The sequence below is a fragment of the Muscardinus avellanarius genome (genome assembly GCF_963383645.1).
Source record: "Muscardinus avellanarius genome assembly, chromosome: 18".
Lineage (NCBI taxonomy): Eukaryota > Metazoa > Chordata > Mammalia > Rodentia > Gliridae > Muscardinus > Muscardinus avellanarius.
Window position 1 is genome coordinate 42,663,379 of NC_137804.1, and position 17,690 is coordinate 42,681,068.

Sequence of the window (17,690 nt, forward strand, 5' to 3'; positions counted from 1 at the left end):
GTGTGGTGGTGCACGTTTGTAATTCCCCGGGCTTGGGAGGCTGAGACAGGAGGATTGCGCAGGTTCGAAGCCAGCCGCCCTGGCTTAAGAGACCCTGTTTCCAAATTTTAAAAAAAGTATAAAAAAAATAGGTCTGGGAGTGTAGCCTGGAGGTAGAAGGGCTTCCAGGAACCCCAGTACCACCAAAACAAAACAACAACAACAACAAAAAACTGCAATCCTCTGCCTCAGCCCAAAGACAGTTTAAGCTACTTAGTGAGGCCCTTTGCAACTTAGTGAGACTGTTTTTTTGTTTGTTTGTTTGTTTGTTTGGTGGTACTGGGGTTCCTGGAAACCCTTTTACCTCCGGGCTACACTCCCAGACCTATTTTATATTTTTATTTGAAAACAGGATCTCTTAAGCCAGTGAGGCTGGCTTCGAACCAGCGTGATCCTCCTGTCTCTGCCTCCCAAGCGCAGGGATTACAAGCGTGTGTCACCATGCCCGGCTGAGACTCTGTTTTAAAATATAAAGAAACTGGGTGTGTTGGTGCACACTTGTAATCCCAGCATCCAGCATTCGGGAGGCTGAGACCGGAGGATCGCGGTTCATGGACAGTCTCAGCTACTTAGTGAGGCCCTCTGCAACTTAGTGAGACCCTGTTTCAAAATAAAGAATAAAAAATAGAGCAGGGGGTGTAGCTCGGAGGTCAAATGCCCCTGGATTCCATCCCCAGACCCGCAAAAAATAAAAATAAATAAAATAAGATAAAAAATAAAGAATAAAAAATAGGGTTGGGGGGTATCACTCAGAGGTAGAATGCCCCTGGGTTCCATCCCTAATACCAAAAAAAGGTATGTGCCATCATGATTGGCTATTAATTAATTAATTTATTTATTGTGGGGTTGTGGATTGAACCTAGGGACCTAATTTTTAGTTTGGAAACAGAGTCCCACTAAATTGCTAAAGACCAAGCCGGGCGTGGTGGCGCATGCTTGTAATCCCAGCATTTGGGAGGCTGAGACTGGAGGATCTCGGTTCGCTACTTAGTGAAGCCCTCTGCAACTTAGTAAGACCGTTTCAAAATAAAGAAAAAAAAAATAGGGCAGGGGGCATAGCCCCTGGGTTCCAACCCCAGACCGGCCAAAAAAAAAAAAAAATTGCTGAAGACCTCGCTAAGCTGCTGAGGCTGCCTTGAACCACAGTCCTCCTGTGGTAGCCTCCCCGGTGGTGGATGACAGGCCTCTCACTTATTTCCCGGCACTGACCTGGCGTCGAGGAACCGCGAGCGCAGGGTCATCACGGCCTCGCAGGTGCTCTGCTTCAGCTGCATCTGGATGGCACTGAACTTCCCGTGGATGATACTAACCATGCGCTCGATCTCCCCGGGGGACACGGGCCTCAGCCTGCTCTGCTCTCGGAGAAGGTTGGTGACGTGGGTGGTGAACTCCCGGCAGGCCTGGGGTGGGGACGCATACACCCAGCCTCTTACTAACCAGCAGGCGGCGTGGGCAGCAGGTTCCACACTCACGGCCCCTGCCCCCCTCCATGGCTCACACACAGGCTGGCTTCTGAGAAGTAAGTGTTAAGTGCTTTTAGTATAAGTGGCCACCTTTGCAGTGACCAACCGCGTGTACTCCCTGTGCTGTGCCACAGAAGGAAGGGTGTTAGCATTGCGTGCTTTGCTTTGACAAATGGAATTCATGGGACAGAAACTCTTCCATGCAGAAAGATCACCTGTTCGTATCTCTCTAGCTCAGAGTAGTAAATCTGTCGAATCTGGGCCAGCTTGGCCCTGTAGTCAGAGTGCTCAATGCTATTGTCATTTGGACAGCCACCTGGGGTTGCTGTGTTGGCCATGGCCGCCAGTCCTCCTCTTCCTCTGTCCTCCGGCCTGGACACACCCTCAGCCAGCAGCATGCTCTCCAACCTCATGAGCTGTGCATCGGAGGGATCCTCTTCCTGAATGCCACGGATGCTTAGCACTAGATAAGACAGACAGAACAGATCAGAATACCAGAGAAAGCAAGCCATGGCCAAACAGCCCCAGTGCCACGGCAGACATTTTACCCAGAACCCTATGGGAAAAGAAACCATCCTTCCCTTCCCCTTCCTCCCTTCCTTCCTTCCTTCCTTTCTTCCTTCCTTCCTTCCTTTCTTTTTGCGGTACTGGGATGGAACCCGGGGCATTCTACCTCCAAACGACACTGCCAGCCCTATTTTGTATTCTTTATTTTTTTAATTTTTTTTTTTTATCTTTGGTGGTACTGGGGTTCCTGGAAACCCTTCTACCTCCGGGCTACACCCCCAGACCTATCTTATACGTTTTTTAAATTTGGAAACGGGGTCTCTTAAGCCAGAGTGGCTGGCTTCGAACCTGCGCAATCCTCCTGTCTCAGTCTCCCAAGTGCTGGGATTACAAGCGTGCACCACCACACCTGGTTTTTTTTTTTTTTTTTTTTTTTTTTTTTGTACCAGGGTTGGAACCTAGGGGCATTGTACCTCTGAGCTACACCCCCAGCCCTGGTTTTTAGTCTTTTTTTTTTTTTTTTAAACAGGTCTGGGGATGGAACCCAGGGGCATTCAACCTCCGAGCTATACCCCCAGCCCTATTTTTTTTTTTAATTCTTTATTTTGAAACAGGGTCTCACTAAGTTGCAGAGGGCCTAAATAAGTAGAGGATGTCCATGAACCGCAATCATCTGGTCTCAGCCTCCTGAATGCTGGGATTACAAGTGTGTGCCACCATGCTAGGCCTAGTCTTATTATTTTGAAAAACAGGGTCTCACTGAGTTGCGGAGGGCCTCCCTAAGTAGCTGAGGCTACCTGCGAACCACGATCCTCCAGTCTCTGCCTCCTGAATGCTGGGATTACAAGCCTGCGCCACCACGCCCGGCCTGAAACACTTCATTTTATTATTAATTTTTTTCTTTTTTTGCAGTACTGGGAATGGAACCCAGGGGCATTCTACCTCTGACCTACACCCCCAGCCCTACTTTTTATTTTGAAACAGAGTCTCACTGAGTTGCTGAGTCCGTGAACTTACGATCCTCCTATCTCAGCCTCCCAAGTACTGGGATTACAACTGTGTGCCAGCCCACCTGGTCAGCCCGGCTCATTTTATTATTAAATTTGATAGCAGATGTTGAGTAACCCCGTGTTAGTGGTCCCAGCGTCACCTCCAGGAACCCTGTCTGGGCTCAGGGTTGGTGGGCCAGGGCCGTGCTGCCTGTGAGGACAGAATGTGCCACAGCTGTGGGCACGCAGCCAGGGCCTGGCAGGGCAAGTGGGCAGATGTCTGGGGAAGCCTCAACTCCTTAGCCCAGTTGTCAGATGCCTGTGGGGGGAGAACACGCTCTGGATGCTGGTACAGGTTCAAATGCAAGTAACAGCCTGGCATCAGTGATGTGGGGCCCCAGAAAGAGGACTGTACTGGTGTGGGAATGCTGTGTGTGTGTGTGTGTGTGTGTGTGTGTGTGTGTGTGTGTGTATTGCTATAAAGTTGGAGAGGTAGTACCTGATCAAGAAGGTACTAGCCGCCAAGTGTGGTGGTGCACGCTTGTAATCCCCGCGCTTGGGAGGTTAAGATAGGAGGATTGCAGAATTTCGAAGTCAGCCTCAGCTACTTAGGCTCTCAGCAACTTAGTGAGACTCTGTTTCCAAATAAAACATAAAATAGGTCTGGGAGTATAGCCCAGAAGTAGAAAGCCTCAGGGTTCCACCCCCAGTACCACCAAAAAAATAAATAAATAAAAAGGTACTAGCCGGGTGTGGCGGTACATGCTTGTAATCTCAGTACTTGGAAAGCTGAGAAAGGAGGATCACAGGTTTGAGGACAGCCTCAGCAATTGGTGAGACTCTCATCAACCTAGTGAGACCTTTCTTTCTTCCTTCCTTCCTTCCTTTCTTTCACTTCTCTTTCTTTCTTTCTTTCTTTCTTTCTTTCTTTCTTTCTTTCTTTCTTTCTTTCTATTTTCTCTCTTTCTTTCCTTGTGGTACTGGGGATGGAACCCAGGGGCATTCTACCTCTGAGCTATACCCCAGCCCTATTTTTTATTCTTTATGTTGAAACAGGGTCTCACTGAGTTGCAAAGGAACTCACTAAGTAGCTGAGGCTGTCCGCGAACTGCGATCCTCCTGTCTCAGCCTTCCTAATGTTGGGATTACAAGCATGTGCCACCATACCCAGAGAGTCCCTAATTCAAAATAAAAATAAAAATAGGAGCCGGGCATGGTGGCACACGCTTAAGAGACCCTGTTTCCAAATAAAAATATATAAATAGGTCTGGGAGTGTAGCCTGGAGGTAGAAGGGTTTCCAGGAACTCCAGTACCACCCCCCCCCCAAAAAAAAGGGCTGGGGAGCCAGGTATGGTGGCATACGTGATACATTTTATAATCCTAGTACTTAGGAGGCTGACATAGGAGGATAGCAGGTTCGAGGACAGCCTCGGCAATTTGGTGAGGCTCTTAGAAACCTAGTGATACCCTGTTTCCAGATAAGAAATAAAATTGGTCTGGGGGTGTAGCTCGGAGGTAGAATGCCTCTGGGTTCAATCCTTAGTGCCACAAAACAAAACAGCAACAAAAAAAGAAGGTGCTTGCAATGACAGGCATGGCGGTGCATGCTTGTGATACCAGTACTTGGGAGGCTGAGACAGGAAGATCACAGGTTCAAGGACAGGCCTTAGCAAGTAGTGAGACTTTCATAAACCTACCAAGACCTTGTTTCAAAATAAAAATTAAAAATAAGCCGGGTGTGGTGGTGCACGCTTGTAATCCCCACGCTTGGGAGGTGGAGGCAGGAGGATCACGCAGGTTCGAAGCCAGGCATGCTGGCTTAAGAGACCCTGTTTCCAAATAAAAATATAAAATGGGTCTGGGAGTGTAGCCCGGAGAAGGCTTCCATCCCCAGCAAGTCAGCCACACCTGCCTTTAATATCAGTACTTCTTGGGAGGTTGAGACAGGAGGGTCAAAGGTTCAAGGACAGCCTCAACAATGTAAGAAAACTTAGCAACCTAGTGAGACCCTGTTACTTTTTTTTTTTGTCCTAGTGATTATGCCCAAGGGCATTCTACCTCCAGAAAGAGCTATACCCCCAGCCCTTTTTTTATTTTTTTGTGTTTTGAAACAGGTGCTTGTTAGGTTGCTGAGGCTGTCTTTCAACCTGCAAGCCTCCTGTCTCAGCCTCCTATGTACTAGAATAAGCTTGTACCACCATGCCTAGCTTGAGACCCTGCTTTAAAACAAAAAATAAGCCGGGTGTAGTACATGCTTAAAATCAGTCTTTGGGAGGCTGAGACAGGAGGATCATAGATTCAAGGACAGCTTCAGCACGTGAGACTTTATTAATCTAGTGAGATCCTGTTTCAAAATAAGAATAAAAAAATAGGGCTAGGGGTGTAGCTCATAGGTAGAATGCTCCTGACTTCAATCTCTAGCACCACAAAAAATTAAATTAAATTATATAAATAAATAGGGCTGGGGGTGAAGGTCAGAGGTAGAATACCTCTGGGTCTAATCTCTCGTACCAAAAATAAATAAATAAATAAATAAAGCCACAGTGACCCAGAAAAAGCCCTTGCCAGAGTCATTGCCATCCCAAGTGTGGGTATTTGGACCCCACGCCACCGCGTGAGAGCTGTTCCTAGCCTAAGCTCAGCTCCCTCAGCGCGGCGTCTTCCTCCAGTGCACCATTACTGGTCTAATTATGCTCATTAGACATTTGTTACCATCAATTATAGCAAGCTCATTTCCGGTGGACTGTTCCAGAGCATCTCAGCCTCCCTCAGCTCCCCCAGGGTCCTCCATAGCAAGGCTGGGAGCCCGTGGGGACCAGGAGCTCGGCTTCATCTGTGGCATTTTATTTTGGCAGCCCAGAAGACTAACATGGGAACACAACCCCAAGTCATTTTTATTTTTCTCTGCTAATGAAACAAAGATTCAGGGAAAAGTAGAAGGTTCAGAAGTGAAGCCTCCTGGGCCCCGACTTCCCCAAAGCTGCACCAGCTGCACCCACAGCAGAGCCCGCGGGATGCACCAGTGTCTTTGTAGTCATGGGTGAGAATCACCACCCAGGGGGAAAGCTTGGGGACTTCTTGACTTCCAGAAACTTCTGATACTGCTTTGTTGACCACAGACTAAGTGCTGGGCCTAAGCTTTTGGGTGACAAGTGGCTGTAGTTTCTACTGCATGGGAAAATGGGGCTTCCTGCTACTACCTCTCCAAGGATACAGGGCAGCTGGGCTCATAGCTCCTTGAGGGGGACCCCGTGTGGCATCTGGGTTCTTCTGTCATCAAAGAACCAAAGGTGGTAAGATGCTTAGGAGCCTTCTGTACCAGGACCCCAACTACTTTTTTTTGTGTGTGTGGTGCTGGGGATTAAACTCAGGGCATTCTACTTCTGAGCTACACCCCCAGCCAAAATTTGTGCGTGTGTGTGTGTGGTACTGAGAATGGAACCCAGGGGCATTCTACCTCCAAGCTATAACCCCAGCCCTATTTTGGGGGGGCAGGGTTTGGGGATGGAACCCAGGGGCATTCGACCTCCGAGGTACACCCCCTGCCCTATTTTTTATTCTTTATTTTGAAACAGGGCCTCACTAAGTAGCTGAGGCTGTCTGCAAACCACGATCCTCTGGACTCAGCTTCCCGAGTACGGAGATTACAAGCATGCACCACCACACACGGTTCGCTTTATTTATTTATTTATTTATTTATTTATTTATTTATTGGTGGTACTGGGGGTGGAACCCAGAGGCTTTCTACCTCCGGGCTATACTCCCAAACCTATTTTATATTTTATTTGGAAACAAGGTCTCACTAAGTTGCTGAGAGCCTCACCAAGTAGCTGAGGCTGGCTTTGAACCTGTGCGATTCTCCTGTCTCAGCCTCCCAAGTGTGGGGATTACAAGTGTGTGCCACCACGCCCAGCTTTACTTACATACATACATATATATTTATTTTTTATTTTTTGGTGGTACTGGGGTTCCTGGAAGCCCGTCTATCTCTGGGCTACACTCCCAGACCTATTTTATTTTTGGAAACAGGGTCTCCTAAGCCAGCGCGGCTGGCTTCAAACCTGCGCAATCCTCCTGTCTCTGCCTCCCAAGCGCGGGGATTACAAGCGTGCGCCACCATGCCCGGCTATTTATATTTTTAAACAGGGTCTTGCTAAGTTGCTGAGAGCCTCACTAAGTTACTGAGGCTGACTTCGAACCTGTGATCCTTCTGTCACAGCTTCCCAAGCACTGGGATTACATGGCCTCGATGCCCAGCATTTCTTTTTTTTTTTTTAAACCAAATGATTTGCAGTGTCACAAGCTTTCTATGAGGGAAAGCTTTCCTTGGAGGCTTAACATAAATGGAACAAAATTATTTTTTACTTCCCCAGTTTCATGTTTGTCCTTTTCTGCACAAGTGAAGGCCACCACTCTTACCTCTGGAGAACACTGCTGCTTGTTACATATTAGCAACAGCACTTCTCCAGTTATAAGCTGCAAACTATATTTGTGTGATACAGCAGAAACCAGGCATCATTATAAGGCAGAAGCCAAACATCTCCCACTATGCTCTGCCGGAAAGGTTCATGAGCCCCTAGCACAGGAGGCCCTGGCTTGCGGAGGGCCTGGAGCCGCACAGCAAGTGCCCGCGGAACAGCCTACCTGTCTTTTCTTTGATCTCACAGAGCACGCTGAAGAGAGCAGGCTTCATCCGATGGCAGTTCAGAGCATGCTTCCTGAAAGACAGGATGCAGAGGGACCCGTGAGAGAAAGACCAGGGTCAGCTGTCTTCTGAAGTCTCAGAGCCTGTGCCTCAGACATCAGTCCCCATCTGCCGGCCTGACCACGGACGACCCCCTCGTGGAGATACAGCACAACAGCGTCTCCTATGAATTGGATTTGTGCAAGATTAACAGAGAGCAACATCCGGTCGGTTGTCCAGCTCTGTGGCTCGTGCTCTGGTCAGGGTCACTTGAGATTCCCTGAGCTAACCAAGAGGAGGTCTCAGAGAGGCAGCGGGCCCATGGGTCCATGCCGGTGACTAACTTGAGATTCCCTGAGCTACCCAAGGAGAGGCCTCAGAGAGGCAGCTGGGCCCATGGGTCCATGCGGATGACCGGCATACCAGCCACACGTGAGGCCCCGAGACAGAGGAACGCAGAGAGAGGCGGGCAGGACTAGCCCCGGTCTGCAGAGCAGGAGGAGGCAGCCGCAAGGCAGCCTGGGAGCTAACCGTCAGTGAGCAGGAACTGAGAAAGTTTCAGGAGAGGAGTCATCTGTGAGAAATGCTTCTGACAGGCCAAGGGTGACTCAGTGGAGGGAGGAGAAGGTCGGGAGAGAAGGTGGAGGTGGAGAGGAAGTGGAGCAGCAACCACAGGCCCTCTGACGTCTTATTGTGAAGGAGAGCAGAGAAACGCAGCAGATGCTAAAAGAAAGGCTGTATATTCATCATGGTTTTGATATTCTGTATTTTGTGATGTTTTGACATCCTGGGGCCAGGAGAGACAGTCCCTCCAAGGTCCAGCTAATTCCTACATATAGTAAGCAGTTTAGGGTGAACATCCCTTTCTCAGGTAAACCAACCAATCCAAAGTTCAGACCCCAACCCCTTCTTTTATCTCATCTGTCCTGAATCACTAAACCCAAATATCTTTCTGATGCTAGAGAACCCTTACGGCCCAGAGCCTGCTGAAAGCATTCACCCTGTCCAAGCCCAAGCTTGTTCAAACTGGCCTCCCCAGAGCTGCCTGTTCCTTCCTGCAAAAATCACTTCAAAGTCTTTGGGCCCTGCTTTCTTTCCACTCCCTGCCTCCTGCCCAAGGCAGGTGTTCCTCCCCCCCTCAGGAACTGTGACAGACCATCCTTTCAAAGGCAGTTGTCAGCTGGGCGTGGTGGCACACGCTTGTAATCCCAGCATTTGGGAGGCAGAGACAGGAGGATTGCAGTTCGCTGGCCAGCTTCAGCTACTTAGTGAGGTCCTCTGCAACTTAGTGAGACCCTGTTTCAAAATAAACAATAAAAAATAGGGCTGGGCATGATGGCGCACGCTTGTAATCCCCGTGCTTGAGAGGCTGAGATAGGAGGATCGCACAGGTTCGAAGCCAGCCTCAGCTACTGAGTGAGGCTCTCAGCAACTTAGTGAGACCCTGTTTCCAAATAAAATATAAAATAGGTCTGGGAGTATAGCCTGGAGGTAGAAAGCCCCCGGGTTCCACCCCCAGTACCACAAAAGAAAAAAAACCATAGGGCTGGAGGTGTAGCTCGGAGGTAGAATTTCTCTGGGTTCCATCCTTAGTACCGCAAAAAAAAAAAAAAAAAAAAAAAAAAAAGACAGCTGTCTCCACATCTGTTATCTTGTCATACCCGATTAAAACAAATTCTGGGTACAGATCAAGACAGGGCAAGTCAAGGAATGTTTTTTTTTTTTTTTTTTTTTTTTTTGCTGTGCTGGGAACTGGACCCAGGGTTTGACACGTGGTAAACCAGTGCTCCACCACTGATCTACATCCTTAGCTCTTTTAGCTTATTATTATTATTTTTTTTGGTGATACTTGGGGTCGAACCCAGGGCATTTTTGTTTTGAAACAGGGTCTCACTGTTGTCAAGAGTATTGCTAAGTTGTTGAGGCTGGACTTGAACCTTCGGTCCTCCTGTTTCAGCATCCCAAATGCTGAGATAACAAGCGTGCGCCACCACGCCAGGCTTATTCTTTTATTTTGAAATAAGGTGTCACTAAGTTGCGGAGGGTCTCCCTAAGTTGCTGAGACTGGGCTTGAGCCTGTGATCTTCCTCGCAAGTACGGGCATTAGAAGCGTGCACCAACTCATCCCCAAGTGTCAGCAACTTAGTGAGAGCCTATTTCAAAATAAAAACTAAAGCCCCGCGAGGTGGTGCATGCTTGCAATCCCACAATTTGGGGGACAGTCTGGAGGAATGCAGGTTTGAGGACAGTCTCAGCAAATAGCGAGCCTCATTAACCTAGCGAAATCCTGTCTCAAAATAAAACTAAATAGGGCCGGGGGGGGGGTTAACTCGGAGGTAGAATGCCCCCAGTGCCACACACATACACACAAAATAAAAATAAAAAGGGCTGGGGATAATTCAGTACTGGGGGGCGGGGTGGGGACGGGATAGACTGAACCTTTTTTTTTTCCTTTTTTTTGTTTTCTGTACCCCTCTCCCAGCCCTCACTCAGCCCTAAAAAACCACAAGCCCACCCCTCCCCCGCAGGACCGAGCTCCTGGGGCGCCCGGGGCCGCCGCCCCCTCGGGCCCGGCCGCCACTTGGCCCGCGAGCAGCACCTGGCCTGCGCCTCGTCCAGGCTCTGGTCGGTGATGGCCATGATCTGCCGCAGCACGTCGCTCGTGTCGCGGCTCGGCGGAGGCCCGGGCGGCGGGTGGCGCGGGGCCGCGGGCGGCGGCGCGGGGCGGGCGGCGGCGTCCATGGGCAGCGGGCCGGCGGGCGCGGAAGCCAACCGCTGCCGTGCGCGCGCACCCCGGCCCCGCCCCCCGAGGCGGCCGGCCAACCAGCTCTGCGGACCGTCCGCAGACACGCCCCCGCCGCCGCTGCCAGCCAACCGGCGCCGCGCACCGCTCCCCGAGCAGCCGGGCTCCTCCCAACCGCCCAGGACTGGGCTGGTTCGCGCTCACTCTCCCGGACCCGTCGTCCCCGCAGGACCTCGGCCCCTCCTCCTCCTCCTCACAGCCGCAGCTCAGTGCCCAGCTCTTCCGCATGGCCCCCACGCGCCGCCTCATCACCCAGCTCAGTCTCCAGCATCCCTTTCTTGGACCTCCACCAACACCCCCACTGCTCCCCTCAGCCACAGCCCCGTCGGGTAGCGCCCCACATTCCTCAGGTGTGGCAGCCGGAAGTCAGACCTAGACCTAAGCGCTCTGCACCCCTGCAGAAATCAATCCCATTCGTCTTTCAAGGAGGCCTGGGAGTGACCTTGCCTGTTTATTCTTTCTGCGGCTCCCCCGGCCTAGAAGATGCTAGAACGTGGTTACAGAATGACTGGATGATGTTCACCCAGAGCCCACCCAGCCGTGTACCCCGGTTAGAGAGACCACTCAGGCGGCCGTTTCTAGCCTTTAGGAAAGGATCAAGAGAAAGAAAAGGAACGCGGTAGATGTGAATCCCTTCTCCAACGTCATGGAACCTCCCAGAACCTGTCTGCTCGGGAGACAAACTTCAGAAGCAGGCTCAGTAAGTAAAGCGTCCAGAAGCTGGGCATGGTGACGCATGCTTGTAATCCCTGCGCTTGGGAGGCTGAGACAGGAGGATCGCACAGGTTCGAAGCCAGCCTCAGCTACTTAGTGAGGCTCTCAGCAACTTAAGTGAGACCCTGTTTCCAAATAAAGTATAAAAAAGGTCTGGGAGTATAGCCCGGAGGTAGAAAGCCTCTGGGTTCCACCCCCAGTACCACCAAAAAAAAAAAAAAAAAGCATCCTCAGTCTCACTGGGGAAACTTTAGTTCTTTTCGTTGCTGAGGTGGAAATCCAAACACCACATGGTATGACTGGGGTTTGGGGAGTGAGGAGACTCCGCAGAAGACACTGGGGAATAGAAATGAGTCACACAGGCCCCGTTACGACAGTGAAAGCCTGCTCATGAAGGAAGCTCAAGGCTTGGCCATAAAAGCAGGAAGTCATAGAACACACGGAGGCCACAGAGAGCGGTGACTTCTATGAAAGGTCAGCTTGTTGGCACAGCACCACGGAGGAGGCCCGATACGCAGCAACTTCCGGAGAATGCTTCGGGGACCGGCAGAAACAAAAACTCGGTGCCACCTGACAGAATAAGAGGGACAAGCTGATGGGACAGGACCCCAAAGGAGAACCTGGGGGATGCTGATGCTGAACGGCCATGCAGAGCCCGTGAGAGAGCTCACTTTTCAAGGTCACGGGGTCCCCAACCTGCAGGGGCTTGCAGGTGGCCTTAGAACCCATAATGACACATTTGCCCAACAGGCCCAGAGCTCCATGGGTAGGGCTTTTACCCTCACGGGCATGTGCCTGAAACTGCCTGGGTTGTCGTCACCTCTGCAGACTAAGGCCATGGGACCTGTGCTGCTTACTGTCCCATGAGAAGTACCAAGCACCTCAACTCATTCTTCCTTCCTCACAGAGGAGGGGAGGATATTTTTTCCAATAGGAAATCTAGATCCATTTCATAAAGAAGGACCAGGGTGTTTCTGGTTCTCCAAAAGTGGATGGTTTAAGCCAGGTGCATGCTTGTAATCCTAGTACTTGGGAGGCTGAGACAGGAGGATCACAGGTTTGCAGCCAGCCTCAGCTACTTAGTGAGGCCCTGTTTCAAATTAAGGAATAATAAAAAAAAAAGTGGATGGTTTAAGAATTTGGCCTTTAGCTGGGTGTGGTGGTGCACGCTAGTAATCCCAGTACTTGGGAGGCTGAAACAGGAGGATCGCAAGTTCTCATAGCCAGCCTCAGCTATTTAGTGAGGCTTTCTGCAACTTCTTGAGACCCTGTTTCAAAATAAAGAATAAAAAATTTGGCTGGGGGTGTAGCTCAGAAGTAGAATGCCCCGAAAAAAAAGAAAGAAAAAAAAAAAGCTGGACATGGCGCATGCTTATAATCCCAGCATTCAGAAGGCTGAGACTGAAGATCTTGGTTCACAGACAGCCTCAGTTACTTAGTGAGGCTCTCCACAACTTAGTGAGACCATGTTTCGAAATAAAGAATAAAAAATAGGCCAGGGGTTGTAGCTCGGAGGTCGAATGCCCCTGGGTTCCATCCTCAGACCCGCAAAAAACAAAACAAAACAAAACAAAACCTGGCCTTTAGCTGGGCACAGTGGTGCACATACCTGTAGTTTTGAGGCAGAAGCATCCCAAGTTTGAGATCAGCCTCAAACTTAATGAGACTTTCTCTCAAAATAAAAAGAGCTGGGATATATTCAGTGGTATAGAGTGCTTGCCTAGAATGCAAAGCGCTTGGGTTCCATCCCCAGTGCCAAAAAAAAAAAAAAAAAAAATCAAATTCCCACCGTTATTCAGAATGTAAATCAGAAGTAGGGACATAACTGTCACTTCACTGGTGAGACAGGAGCAGCGATTCCAGCTTTATGCCCACTGTGCCTGGCAGGGTGCCTCCCTGGAACCTGATGGGGGCTCATCACTGGACTGGTACACCGGAGGCTTTTGGGGGATGTGGATGGGATGGGGGAAGAGTCCAGGTAAATTTGTGAATAAGAGCAGGCTTTGTGGGACTCTGAAGCCCTTTTTCCAGGGTACTCTGTAGTTCCTTAATGAATTTCTATACCCTTTCTAAGCTGTGTAACAAACAAGCTAGTTCCCCATCTCTCGGAACTACTATCTTCACATAAAAATACCTGACCCACAAGAGGCAGGTGATAATTAAATAATGTACCAAAGGACTTTTTTGTTTTTGCGGTACTGAGGATGGAACCCAGGGGCATTCTACCTCTGAGCTACACCCCCAGCCTTATTTTTATTCTTTATTTTAAAACAGGGTCTCACTGAGTTTCAAAGGGCCTAAGTAGCTGAGGCTGTCTGCGAACCCGAATCCTCCTGTCTCGGCCTCCCAAATGCTGGGATGACAAGCGTGCGCCACCACGCCTGGCTTCCCAAAGGACTTGTAAGTGTGCTAGGCACATCGGAGGAGTTTGAGAAATGGCAACTCTCAAATTCTGCATCCTAGCTGGGTGTGGTAGTATATAGCTATAATCTCGGTACTTAGAAACTGCGATAGGAGGATTTCAGGTTCAAGGACAGCCTCTCCAACACAGCGAGACTCAGCAACCTAAGGAGACCCTTTCCCCAAACAAAAAAGGCTGGGGGTGTAGTTCAGAGGTAGAATGCCCCTGGGTTCAATCCCCAGTATCTACCACCACACACAATATCCTGCATCCTGCTACCTGGGCCCCACTAGGTCTGGCTTCAGGTGTGAATGTAGGTGGTGGGGTGGGTGACATGAAGGAGACAGCTGTGCATATGACCTTTAACAATCTGGATTCAGATAAGGAGCAGGAGCTGGAGGGCTCACATAGAACATGGACCACCCCAGGCTGCAGAAGGAGACCAAGAGGAGAAAACAAAAGAGGTGGAAGGAAACAGAGGTGAGACTCCACGAAGAGAGGCAGTAACATTCAGCTAGAAACAAAGAGGAAGCTGGGTGTGGTGGTGCACCCTTGTGATCCAAGACTTGGGAGACTGAGACAGGATTGCAGTTTGGAGGACCGCCTCAGCAAGTAGTGAGACTTATATCAACCTAGTGAGTCCCTGTTTCAAAAACAAAAAGTAGGGCTGGAGGTGTAGCACGATGGTAGCATGGCCCTGGGCTCGATCCCCAGTAACACATAGGCATCCACACCCACCAAAGAGGAAGGGGAACAGGGCCAAAGAGATGCTGTGCTGAAGGACTGTTACCAGGCTAGAGCCATGGTAGACAGGACTGGGAGCTGACCACAGAATGCTGTGGAGACCCTAGAGTGGAAGGTTTACTTCCTGTATCCTGCCTCCCGGGGATGCCTCAGTACTAGTGGAGACAGGCCAGCCCTGGAGGCTGCACAGGGACATAACCTTTCTAGGCAGGCTCAGCACCCTCGTCACTGCCTTATGCCCGTGGATCATTCCCGTCACCTTGACACACTGGGCATCACGGCTGCGAGAGTCCTCATCTCTTCCACCCTTAACACTCAGGGCACTGTAAAGGAGGAAGTCCACAGGGCTTACCAGGGACGTGCAGTAAAAATGCAAGAATGTTTTATAAAAACTTTAAAACCTGAGATGACTGAAGAGCCAGGTACCTGCAGCACCCTCCCAGGTGCCTGGAGATGACCCCAGCTCCCTGCACCTGGGGCAGGTGGAGCCATGTGTCAGGGAGTACTGCTCTGCCACGCCAGACCAGGGATCTGCGCCGCTGGCTGGGGTGGTCAAGGCTGCAGACCTGGCGCCTGCCGTATCCTGCTGAGGTTCAAGGCAGCTAAAGGGTGGAATCCATCAGGGGATGCCCGTTCTCGGGGAGCATGATGCGAGTGCTGGCAGCTGTATGGGCCGAGGAGTTATAGCGGGCGGACTCATGGCTGGGCCGGCGGAGGCACACGCAGCAGAGCAGGCGGCGGAAGGTGCGGCGCATCTCGGCATCTCGGCAGGAGTACACCGCGGCATTGACCAATGAGTTGGACTCGGCCAAGAGCAGGAAATACTTCTCTACAGCCAGCACGTTGCAGGATTTGCAGTCTAGACCGTCTAGAAGCAGCACCACCTGGCCTGGCGTCCAGCAGACCACGAACGCTCCTGCAGGACGGAGGCCAAACATGAGTAAAGAAGCGGCCAGGAGGCCTGAGCTCAGGGCCAGAGGGCTTGAGCCCAGGCAGCGCCTGTGTGGTAGGCGTGCAGGAGCTACCTGCTCTCACTTGGCAGTGTGACGCTGAAGCGCTAAGAGGGAACGCCTTTCTCTGTCTGCCAGAGGGACACCTTTCCTAATCGGTACAAGGTGACCAGGGCCCTGGATACTTCTATATCCATACATACTGGCTGAGGAAAAGGAGGTCACAGTGGGACAGACAGCTGGTGACCTGGTAGGGGAAAGGGATAACTAGCAAGAACTGATCCTTGCTCTGGGGCTGCGGAGTGTATCCTCATCCAGTTCCTTCTATACCCAGTAACCAGAGTGACCACATTACTCCCTGCTGAAAACCCTTTTGGGTTTCTTACAGAACTTGGAACATAACCCGGTCCTGCTCATGACCTCCAGGGCCTTGCTGACCTTTTCTCTTTGCAGCCTCGCCACCTGGCCTCTCCGTCCTCTTTGGAGGCTCTGGCCTGGCCCTGCCTTGGGATTTTTGCCTTCTGTTGCCTCTGCTTAGAAGTCTTTTCCTTTGTCCAGCTCAGACACTGCCTCCTGGTTGAATACCTCCCACAACCCTCCCTCACCCTGTGGGCCCCCGTGTTTCCTAGCGTCTTATGGAGGTTGTTGAGGAGGGGAGGTCCCTGTGGCCGCGGGCAGGCTGAGTGTCCCACTCACCCAAGATGATGACGACCGTCTTGACCAGGCTGAGCGTGGTCTCTCGGTAGCGGGGGTGGCAGCTGACGTGCTCCGCCATGCGCTGTACTCGCCGACGCACGTAAAAGAAAATGCGAATGTAGACGGCTACCATGAGCACGAAGACAAGCAGGCTGGACAGGGCCCAAACGGCCAGGTAGGAGCGGCTGAGCAGCGGTGCCATGCGCGAGCAGCGGTCCAGGGCACAGAGGCAGTGCCAGGAGTGGGCGGGCAGCAGCCCCAGGCCCAGCGCGGCCACCCACACACCCACGATGAGCAGGACCACGCGGCCCCGGGGCAGGCGGCTGTGCAGCTGCACCGCCATCACGCTGCGGTACCGCTCTACTGCAATGGCCAGCAGAGTGGCCACGGAGGCCGTCAGGCTGGTGTCCAGCAGGCCCTGCCGCAGAAACCAGCCCTGGAGCGAGAGGCGGGCAGTGCGTGGGCCCGTGTGGAACATGAGGAAGAGGTAAGCCACACCAGCGAAGAGGTCAGCGGCAGCCAGGTTGCCCAGCAGGTAGTAAATGGGCTGGTGGAAGCGGCGGTTGGAGGCGATGGCTGCAATGACCAACAGGTTGGTCAGCAGCACCAGCACGCTGACGGTCAGCCCCAGGGCCACCACCACCACATCCTTGGGCCGCCAGTGGGGGCTGAGCTCCTTGCCACTGTTATTGTAGAAAAAGCCGATGGTCTCGTTGTAGTAGCACTGGCCCATGGTGACCACCTGGGGGCACAGAGAGAGAGAGGGGTCAGTGCAAGAGGCCTCATCAGGACACAGAGTGGCTGCAGCCAGTGAATCACGCAGGCAGCCCAGGCTGCACATGCAGATGTCTATGAGCAAGGCAGCCGTCTGGGGAGGGCGGGCCCTAGAAAAGCCAGCTTTGCTGGGGGAGCCCTTTACTTACTAACTAGTAAAGACGGAGGTCTTTCTCAAAGCATCCTGTTTTGCTTTTTAACCTGGAGAACCCCAAACAAAAGGCATCTCCGGCGCAACTCAGGCCCAAGTGCTGCCGGTCCGTGGCCGGTTAGGGCAGGACACCGCGGGGTGAGCCGTGGGCCTAGGGGAGTCAGCGCGGTGCAGAGCCCGGGGGGCGTGTGCGCCCAAGGCCCAGGTCACTCGTGGGTCCTGGCAGGCGGCGCGAGGCAAGACGGTGGCTGGGCCGATCCGAGCGGGCAGCGAGGGCGAATGCGCGCGAGGGCTTCCCGGGGCCGGCGGGGCCTCGGGTGGGACGGACGGAGGACCCCGGCGGCCTCCGGGACAAAGAGCGCCGCGGGAGAGGCGGCGGGCCTCCGGGGCCCCAGCCGGGGGGCTCGGGGTGGGGGGTGGGGGCGTGCCTCGCCCTGCCCGGACCGCGTCCTCCCACGCCGTCGGCGCGGGCCTCACCTGGGCTGCCCGTCAAGCTGCGGGCGCGGCGGGCTCGCGGGGGGTCGCGGAGGGCCGGCGGTCCATGGCCCCGCGGCCCGGGCGGGAGCGGAGCGGCGGCGGGCGCGCCCGGAGCCCGGCCAGGCGCGCGGGAGGCGGGGTCGGCCCGCCCCGCCCCGCCACCTGGGGGCCGCGCCACCTGGGGAGCCCCACCTCCGCGGCTGCGTCGGGAGCGGGGTCGCCGGAACCGCCGCCGCCCTCTTCCTCCCCGCCTCGCCGCCCGACGCGAACCCCTCCATTTCCGGCGCGGGACCCCCG

General features: G+C 52.6%; 2 protein-coding genes across 2 annotated transcripts in view; both read right to left on the bottom strand.

Moving 5' to 3' along the window:
- PBX4 (PBX homeobox 4) overlaps positions 1-10,425 on the bottom strand; it is a gene marked incomplete at both ends in the record, with an annotated part of 35,128 nt that extends 24,703 nt beyond the window's left edge. Inside the window, 4 exons of the mRNA XM_080715854.1 lie at positions 1,249-1,439; positions 1,718-1,965; positions 7,644-7,717; positions 10,283-10,425. Of these exons, the coding sequence (XP_080571980.1) occupies positions 1,249-1,439; positions 1,718-1,965; positions 7,644-7,717; positions 10,283-10,425 (656 nt within the window). The remainder of the gene's footprint in view (positions 1-1,248; positions 1,440-1,717; positions 1,966-7,643; positions 7,718-10,282) is intronic.
- A 4,522-nt stretch (positions 10,426-14,947) lies between these two features.
- LPAR2 (lysophosphatidic acid receptor 2) lies at positions 14,948-16,724 on the bottom strand (the record flags this gene model as incomplete). Its single annotated transcript, XM_080715793.1, has 2 exons — positions 14,948-15,261; positions 15,992-16,724. 2 exons carry the CDS (start codon positions 16,722-16,724, stop codon positions 14,948-14,950), a joined length of 1,047 nt encoding a protein of 348 aa, XP_080571919.1.
- Positions 16,725-17,690: the final 966 nt, after the last annotated feature.